General features: G+C 38.5%; 2 protein-coding genes across 2 annotated transcripts; one reads left to right on the forward strand and one right to left on the reverse strand.

Annotated features, from left to right (window-relative positions):
* The first annotated feature begins 1098 nt into the window (after positions 1 to 1098).
* Positions 1099 to 7094, forward strand: efcab14 (EF-hand calcium binding domain 14). Its single transcript, XM_072441626.1, has 11 exons — positions 1099 to 1363; positions 1482 to 1790; positions 2328 to 2476; positions 2567 to 2712; positions 3340 to 3438; positions 3520 to 3630; positions 4746 to 4910; positions 4990 to 5077; positions 5151 to 5276; positions 5931 to 6356; positions 6417 to 7094. Exons 2-10 carry the CDS (start codon positions 1615 to 1617, stop codon positions 6101 to 6103), a joined length of 1233 nt encoding a protein of 410 aa, XP_072297727.1. The 5' UTR covers positions 1099 to 1363; positions 1482 to 1614; the 3' UTR covers positions 6104 to 6356; positions 6417 to 7094.
* Positions 7095 to 7669: 575 nt separating this feature from the next.
* On the reverse strand, positions 7670 to 8824 carry znf830 (zinc finger protein 830). Its single transcript, XM_072441627.1, has one exon. It carries the CDS (start codon positions 8765 to 8767, stop codon positions 7751 to 7753), a length of 1017 nt encoding a protein of 338 aa, XP_072297728.1. The 5' UTR covers positions 8768 to 8824; the 3' UTR covers positions 7670 to 7750.
* Positions 8825 to 9117: the final 293 nt, after the last annotated feature.

Below are 9117 nucleotides of genomic sequence, written 5' to 3' on the forward strand. Positions count from 1 at the left end.
AGAGATGCATTTTTCAAACCAGGGCAGGCCGGTAGGGAATCGAAGCTCAGTGAAAAAGAGCTAAAGGCCAAAGTGCGCTTTATGTACCAAAGCAGGGCCATTGTCGCGCTGGGTCAGCCCAATAGCACCACAGGCCCAATGGGACTGTGGCTAAAGAGGTGTGCGGTAAAATGTGGAGGTAAAAAAGATCAGCATGCTGCAAAAGCTATTTGAATCTTAAAGGCAGTTATATGCCAGGTACCTATAGTATTGAACGATAACATAATCATTTTCAATTTTGATAATAATTTTACATTTTTGATAATACTTTTACATTTTGTTCATTGTAAACCGCAATATTGAGCTAAAACAGCTTAGAAATAGATGTCATTGACTTCCTGGATTTTCATTTACATAATTTTTATTTTTGAAAAGTAGCAACATCATATTTTAGAACCCTACATGTGTCTTCATTTTTCAAATAATCCTAACCATTACAGGGATGTGGGCGAGGGATATGGATGGTGGAGGTGAAACGGAAATTTTCTGAACAGCAAAACTTAATTTGCAGAACAAAACAGGATTGTTCAGACATGCATGAATCAATAAATCAATTAAAAAGACTTCTTTGAGTAGAAAGTGAGCAAAAACCCCTGAAACACGGTTAAAAACGCTGCGTTGATTTAGCATAATATGCCTCCTTTAAAAATCAGTGCACCATCCACTATTATCTATCTAGTATTATTATGTCTGAAATGCATATCACCATAGTCTGCACATACATGAGCGGTAAATATGTGAACATAGGCCTTTAGGATAACAAATGATTGCAATACTATAGACATGATTGTGACTTACACTCCTGTCAGAAAAGAAAGACAAGGCCTCTATTGCCTACAGAAATCAACAAAATCACTGTACTGTCACAAACAGGCCAATTAGCTTTATGGCTATCAAAATCAAACTGAATCCACACATCCAAGTGATCTAGTTGCTTCACGTGTTCTGATCATCAGAATGAAACAGTCGGTTCTAGTTGGTCCAAAACAGAGTAGGCGGGGCAGAGCACATTACGTGAAGCTCCTCCTCTCTCCTCCAATCAGCTGAGAGCTTACTGTGACGCCTGCCCAACAATACACACACAAGCCTTTTGGACACAGGCCGAGGCACATTTTAGTTGTTCCATATTATTTATTTGCCTATGTAATATTTTCAATAATGCACTAATTAGACCCCCTTGCTTCGCATGGTCGCGGGACCGAAGCGCTGCAGCTCCTGATAGCATAGTTATGACAGCCGCTAACGCTAGCTAAGTTAGCTCCCGTGTACAGTATGCTCACCTGGCTGGGGGAAGTTACACATATATAACCCTGGATTACTTTTGGTGAGTACCGCGTCTAACTTGAAATTATTGATCAGTTTATATGATTGATAATGTGTGTGTTATACAAAGTGTGATCTTATGAATTGATTGTGCTAACACACTGTACTGTGTGTCTCAGCGCCGCTCTTGTGTGGCTAAAATTAGCCTAGCCTTTGATCAAGGAAGAGACAACCGCCACCAAACTGGATAAAACATTGGATTTGGTCGGCTTTAAATCAGGATCGGCGGGTTCGCTGACTCCTCAGAAGAAAATGAAGAAGAGGAAGGAGTTGAATGCATTAATTGGACTTGGGGAGAGCAAACGGAAGAAGACCAAAAAGGGTTCTGGACACCGGCTCCTCCGAACCGAACCGCCGGGCTCAGAGTCTGAGTCCAGCTCTGAAGATGACGAGTTCAACAACATGAACGGAGCGGCCAGCTTCGGAAAGTGAGTATCCGAGTCTGACCGCGAATAACGCTGTAATTATGCCATAATAAAACAATAATAACGCCATTACAGCTGCAGCAGGATGTGGCGCCTGGGCCGGATAGAGCCTCAATAAAGCATATTTGTTTCTCTTTTACGACATTACTTAGTTATTATAAGTTGAGGTATAATGTATTTAGTGGTTGTTAAAACAAGTTGACTTTGGCCTACTTTCAAAGTTTACTTTATTAATGTCACAACAATTCTCACACAATCTTGGCATAAAAAAGTCTCTACCTATACAAGTAAGAGTGCCTTTTCAGTTCCTTTTAGCCAATATGATCTAATATCAAGAACCAACAACAAAAACACATTACTATCTTGATATCTCCCCCGGTTAGTTTACTTGATATAATTATAGATATTTAAAATCAACCACCATTACACATCAGTCAGCTTTTCATATTCCCACCAGAAAATACTGTATCTGCATCATTAATAATGGACGTGGCGGTGCAGCGAGCATGTCTAATGTTACTGCATTTCATCCCTTCTCAGGAGAAGCTACGCACAGTGCTGCAACGTGTGCTACCCCTTGTTTCTCTTCATCATCCTCGCTGCTTGTGTCATGGCCTGTGCTGGGCTAATATGGATGCAGATTGCACTTAAAGAGGACTTGGACGCACTGAAAGAAAAGATGCACAACAGTAAGACGTTGCAAAAGTTGTTCAAAAACCCTTTGACATTTGTACATAACTTCTGATCCTGTTTTTTTTTTTTTTTTTTATATGTGACAGTGGACTCGAGCCAAAAGGTGTCTTCAAGTGAAATACCTAAACTAAATGAGGACCTGAAAAACAAGCAGAGAGAGCTTGATGATATTGCGAAAGGAGACAAAGGCCTCGGCAAACTCTGGTCTAACCTTACAGAAATTAACAAGAAGGTATTATAAACACTTCATCAATTATTTACAACGGTCACACTTGACTTGAATGGTAGACAGATAAATGTTGAATTAGTGCTGCACTGCTTAGTGGAAAAATGCACCTGAATAATGAACACACCAGCACATATTTTGTCCATATCACTAAGACTGAACTGCAAAAATGTTGTGGTGTCTAATATGCTCTGGTGCTAAGTTTGACAAATTGTAGCTGGTAAAGTGACAACAAAACAGATTAAAACCAATTATCCGCAAAGAATGAATAACATTTATTCAGTTGGAACAATTATACCAATCAACCTAAATTAAGTGCATACATTATGAGTTTCTCCCTGAATATATTTATTTATTTGATATAGTACAGTGCATATTAATCAATGTGTCATCACCAGCTTCAACACAAATATGCCAACATTAGCACAATAGCAACATTTAATCCGTTATCCTTAGGCAAGTCAACATTCGACTTGACAACAACAGGCATATAGCTTGATATTGCTTACTCAACAAATATACATAATATGCTGTTGTGTAACTGTGCGGTGTATCATATTAGATTAAAGTATACTTAATCCCCAAGGTAGTTGTAAGTAATACATTGAATCTAATGGCTTGTCTCTCCTCCAGATCAGTTTACTGGATTCTGCTGTCAATCAGTTGAAAGCTAACCTCAAATCAGCAGCAGACCTAATCAGTCTTCCCACAACAGTAGAAGAGCTTCAGAAGGTAGACAATATGAAAATGTTATACAAAATGATTCTCAAACATTTTCTTTTTTGTGTTACTAAATCTGTACTTGTACTTTAGAGTGTGGCTACAATTGGGAGCACACTCACAAGTGTCCAGCATGATGTGAAAACTATGCAGGATGCCATTGAAACAGAGAAAAAAGAAGATAATAAAATGAAGAAAACTATGGTAAGTATTTATCTCACTTTAATACATATTTTAAACATATGCACTTGGATTCAAAAAGTGTGGAATAATTCATGCTTTGAGCTGTTGACAAATATTGCCATAAGAAGTTGATGTGCTTCTCTTCAAATCTGGAAAACTGCTTTAAACTCTTGTTTTTCACTTGAAAACGATCCAAGGCAGAGTTTCGCTGTGTTTGACAGTTTGTCTATTTTATTTACATATCTACATTCAGTGATCAAATCTGTGTGGAGCTTGTTTTTCTTTACATCATCATTCATGAAAGTATTGAATGTAACATGGAATTAAAAAGATTAAATTATCCTCTGGCAGATTAATTGTCAATAGGCATATGAAATGTTCCACTTGCAGAACTTGAAGTGCTACATTTCTATTTCCATTCAATTACACTGATTATGTTTGCCTTGCTCTCGCTATGGCACGAATCCAGGTCAAAGAATTGTTCCAACTTATGATTAAAATGTTTATTTATTTGTTATCCACTCTCGCTTGAAACTTTTGGCTGCCTTTGTCAGGTTTGCTCCCGTCGAGTCAAAGGGTTGAGCAGGTCCTGTCATTGCTAAGATTCAGGCGCTCACTTGTCATTTATAATGCATGAAACAAGTGCCAATCTATTTTGGGAGCTCAGATGCTCTTTTTTCCCAGGAAAAGTAGGTCAGTTATCTGAGAGCATTGTTCTTCAGATAGAGTTGCAAGTAAATAAGATGTGGAATTGAAGCTCAAGCTGAAGCCCTGCATGTCGACTGCTGTTGTGATTTTGGCTTTGCAGAAATTAATTTGAATTGAAAAAACATGAATTATACATAATTTATTATAGATTCTGCGCATACTTAATTGAGGCATTTGTTTTTAGTAGTCTATTGTAAACATTTTAATTATGTAATACAGAATTTAGTTTTAACAATCTTTCATTACTATTATTTATTTATTTAGTTAAATCTGTAATACAAGTGAACATCTGCAGTGGATGTTCTTATTTTTGAATCCTTCTGTTTTTTTGACACCTTGAAATGTAAAAATGAAGCTAAAATAAGATAATGTTAGGTCTTAATTGACTATTATGTACTAGGCTAAAGAGTGTTGTCTTTTGTCTATAGGATCTAACAGATGTAAAAAAGGCTGTAAGTGAAGCGAATAAGACGGAGGAACTGCACCACACTTGGACTGATGAACAAATCCACCTGCTGCTCTCAACTGTGGCCGATCTTTCCCACAGACTGTCTTCTGTGGAGAACAGGTCCAACCAAACACCAAAGCCAGCTGTGAGAACTCTACCTATATCACTTATTGATATCACTACAGTCTAAGTTCTATTGAGTTCATGTTTCTTTACTGATACAGGAAACCCCTTTAGTCATCGTTCAAAATCCAGAGAAGGTGAATGATCCCATAGCAACCGAAGCAACACCTCCCGATGTCCTTACGGAGGGTAAGACACAGGGCCATATGTGCATTTTGTATTGCCTTCTCTACTTAAATATTTGTTCTTGAATCTTAAATAGCGACGCCGACTACAGAGCTGCAGACAAGCAGACATCCGCGCTCCCTCACGCTAAAGCGCTCCAGGAGAGCTGCTCGGAGGGGATGTCAGAAGTGGTTGTCCCTGCCCGGCGTCAATACATTAAAAGGTGTGTGCTTTGTGTCACTTTTTTCTGCATTGCCTCAGGAATGACATGTTTTGTGTCGTGCTCCTCATGTTTTCAAACGAATTGTTATTTTTCGAGCGCCATTAGATTTGCAGTATGTTTAAAGAGTTAGATTCTGTCCAGAGTGCACATTGTAAACAACAAAGGGGATGTATAATGCAAAACTGAGTAATCCTGTGGTGTCCTGCAACTGAGGCTCAAGTGCTCACCTACCACCTATCCTCGTATTTCGTTTGCAATTATTTGGAAAAGTAGACTCCAGGTGACACAAGTAAGTTTCTAAAATGTCAGATAGCAACACAAAAATAAAAATACGTAATTGACTGCTACTTGTTATGATGAAATGTCACTATTAAGAGGCGGGGTTTATCAGTTCTGCAGTTTTGAACAGAAAGTCAATGGACCTGTTTTTTTTTTAACTAAGACATTTTAGACCAACATCGCAGTTTAAAATGAAAAAAATGTAATGTGATCTACTTATATTATAGTAGCATAATCATAAACCATAAGGCCTAAAATATGAACTGATAAAGAATAGTCTGTCTCCCCCATTGTGTGTATTATTACTATCTAATAATCTTGGTAAAGGGAAAAATATATTCTTGAATGCATTAAATTAATCTTGCCTCTTTCCAGACTTGGAGGACGTGTTCCAGCGTGCAGACGTGCCCTCCAGTCCGCTCTCCTACCAGGACATGAAACGAATATTTGGACTGCAGATTCCTAGCGCTCGTACGTTGTCTTGTTTTGACACCGACTGGGACCACAGTTACTCTTTGACAGAGCTGAGAGCGGCTGTAGGTTTTTGAGCTTATGCAATTAACAGTATTGAAGCCCTGAAGGGTTTGTGGTCTTTGACTTTACTGACCTCTTATCTAGTAATTGCTGCACTTTGATGAACTGAATATTCGTCAAATGGACTGTGACGATGTGGCACGGCCTCAAAAATCACTTTTCGTTGTTTTTTTCATATTACTAAAATAATCCTCATTTATGAACAATTCCGATCTCAATCTTCTTAAAACACTACTGGTACAACTTGACCGATTTTCCTGATTTTTTGTTTTTCTTTCTTTTACTTTTATCTTCATGTATGTTTATGTGAATATTAGGTAGTTTTAGCAAATATTACAAATGCAAACACACTTGTATTCACCTATTACAATTTACATTATTTATATAGCCTGGTGTATATACATTAACCGAAGACTACTCAATTTTGAGATTTAAGTTTGTAGTCTATTTCTAACTTTGCCACAATGTGTCATTGTTTTTAGCTTAAAAAATATCGCCCCTTTCGTAATTATTTTAATTCCCAAGTAGTTACTTTTTGTTTGGATTGTTGTGTGTGTACAATAGGGTAATATGTGTTTTTTGAAAATATCTATGTACGATTTGAAGGGCTATAAACACATAATGAATGGTCTGATTGGACTCCACAGATAATATACGCCGTGTAGCAATATATCTTAGCCATGCAGATTTAAAACTGCCTGCACCGAGATCACACAATCTAACAGGTAGTTAAAGCACTGACCATCACATTGTACTTGATTCATGTCCTTGCCATGTTGGGTTGGTAAATAATGTGTATTTAAGAAGCTTTGCATGTTGCTTATAACATGAACACAATTATTTATGATAATAATTACATACTCAACTACTTTGCAGGACAATGGTTATTTGAGTTCAAATTCAAATCATTTGTCATTTTGACTTGAGTTTTTGCTGCTATTGTATATTGGAGATTTAATGAATGTTTTTGTGTGAACTCTTATGAATAAATACAGTTTAAATGACTTCACTATGCTTAAGTGTCCCATCATTTATGTAAATTGTTTATTTGAAACCCATTTATCTTCCAGTTTTTTTTTTGGAAATGTTGGGGCTGCAACTACCTATCGTCAATTCATCTGCTGCGTATTCTTGGGATCTTTACTCAATTTGACTGAGTTAACAAGACGCCATATAATATACTTCAAATAATGAAAATCAAACAGTTAACATATATATCATTTGGTTGCATTTCCTCAGTCAGAAAATCTCTGAGTAGCCCAGAAAACAATTATTCAATTACTAAACAAATTGACACTTATTTCACAAATCGATTAGTTATTAATTTGTTTCAAGTGTTGAGTTATACCGTTTTGCATCCCCTTTCCCTCATATTGGTGTAACTTTTAGAATATTGTGTTTGAGAATAAAATCATTCATTGGTATTGGCGTTTATCTCATTTCAACACTATATTCCATGTTTCAATCACACCAGATGGATTTTTTTTTAGAAAATAAGATAATCAGTGTCGTCCTTACCAGTACTACACTTAACAACACTTTTAAATGTGGCCGGTGAAAAACGCTAACCCGAACAACCATTATCTTAGTATCAAATATATTTACAGCACACATAGTGTTGATGAACCAGTCCACAATGTTGCACAGGACATGCGTGTTTATTACAGTGCCCCTTTAGCCCTCCAGTCCTGTGATAGAAGTCCCATCAGTTCATCTTCATCATCTTCTTCCTCCATACTGACATCTGTGTCCATCATCTCCACATTTTTCATCTGCATTTTCGCCTTCACCAACTCACGCTTGTCCCTGAGCACCTCCACTCTCCTGTAACACTCGATTTGCTCGTCAATTTCATCTATTTGTCGCTCTAGACGTCCCTCCTCGTCTTCCTCGGCCACGATCGCCTCCGACTTCGTGTTCACCTGTCGCATCTCCTTCTGGAACTCTTCCCACTCCTTGTCCATGTGGTCCTTGGGCGCGTCCACGTTGCGCACTTTGGCGTCCGTCACCGGGTCGTCGAAGAAGCCCTCTGGCAAAGCTTCGGCGTTTTTGTCAGACTTTTCGGGCTTCGCTTTCTCTGGAGCTTCTGCTTTTTGGATGGATCCCGAGTGGGAGATGGCCGGCACGGAGGATGGGATCGTGTTGTCAAAGAAATCGGATGGAAGCCCGGAAGACTCCTCCTCGTTTTGACTGGGAGAACTTGTGGATCCAGATTGTTTATCATCTTCTTCATCGTCGTCGTCATCATCATACGCTCCCCCCAAGAGAATCGAACCAGCAGCAGCTCTTGGAGGAGCCGTGGGTTTCTCAAAGAAGTCCGTAGGAAGCCCAGACGACGACGTAGATTGGCTAGTTTTGACCGGGTTGGGCTTTTTGAAAGTGAAATCGTCCACTTCCGTAATTTTCCTCTTCACAGCTTGACTTTTCGGTTCTTGTTTTGCATCTTTGAGCTCAGCAACTTTGTCTTTGTGCTGTTTGCCGAGGATGTGCGTGGTCCAGAGCAGATCGGACTTTACCTGCACGTTGCACAGGACGCAACTCAGATGGCCGAGGCTGTTGTATTTGGCAAACGGAGACTCGACGCGCTTCTTTTCGGACGATTGCCGTTGCTTTTCTCGCATCAAGCGCCGGAGTTCTTCTTGGTTTACTACTTTCTTCCCTTTTTTCGACGGCGCCATGTTTACATTCAATGTTTTTGAAGAGCTAGCGTTGAAGCTTTCGTCCCATGAAGATGACACGCACGTTGTTCTCGTTACAACCTCGCGAGAACACGAAAACCATTTCAGAGGCGTGTCCGCAACCCGATTTGAATCATTTCGCTCTATAATACTTAATTTAAAAAAAAAAAAAACTGTCTTTCAGGTTAATTAGAACTATTTTAGCATATATGTCATAGGTTATCATTATTTATATTATTTAAATTGTGATAATAGATGTGTAATTGTGGTGAAAGTAACGTAAACCAACAAACATGCTATAGTTATAAGTAAATCATCTTATATGATCCAATGCACCGTTTTGTCAAAGA

The sequence above is a fragment of the Eucyclogobius newberryi genome, unplaced genomic scaffold (assembly GCF_026437365.1).
Source record: "Eucyclogobius newberryi isolate DKJ021-1_F unplaced genomic scaffold, fEucNew1.0.hap1 SCAF_12, whole genome shotgun sequence".
Taxonomy (NCBI): domain Eukaryota; kingdom Metazoa; phylum Chordata; class Actinopteri; order Gobiiformes; family Gobiidae; genus Eucyclogobius; species Eucyclogobius newberryi.

Excerpts from the sequence above, each read along its gene's own strand:
- efcab14 (XM_072441626.1), top strand. The coding sequence starts at position 1,615 with ATGAAGAAGAGGAAGGAGTTGAATGCATTAATTGGACTTGGGGAGAGC. Across the intron at positions 4,911-4,989 it reads ACCAAACACCAAAGCCAGCT|GAAACCCCTTTAGTCATCGT; the intron begins GTGAGAACTCTA and ends TTACTGATACAG. Across the intron at positions 5,277-5,930 it reads CGGCGTCAATACATTAAAAG|ACTTGGAGGACGTGTTCCAG; the intron begins GTGTGTGCTTTG and ends GCCTCTTTCCAG.
- znf830 (XM_072441627.1), bottom strand. The coding sequence starts at position 8,767 with ATGGCGCCGTCGAAAAAAGGGAAGAAAGTAGTAAACCAAGAAGAACTC.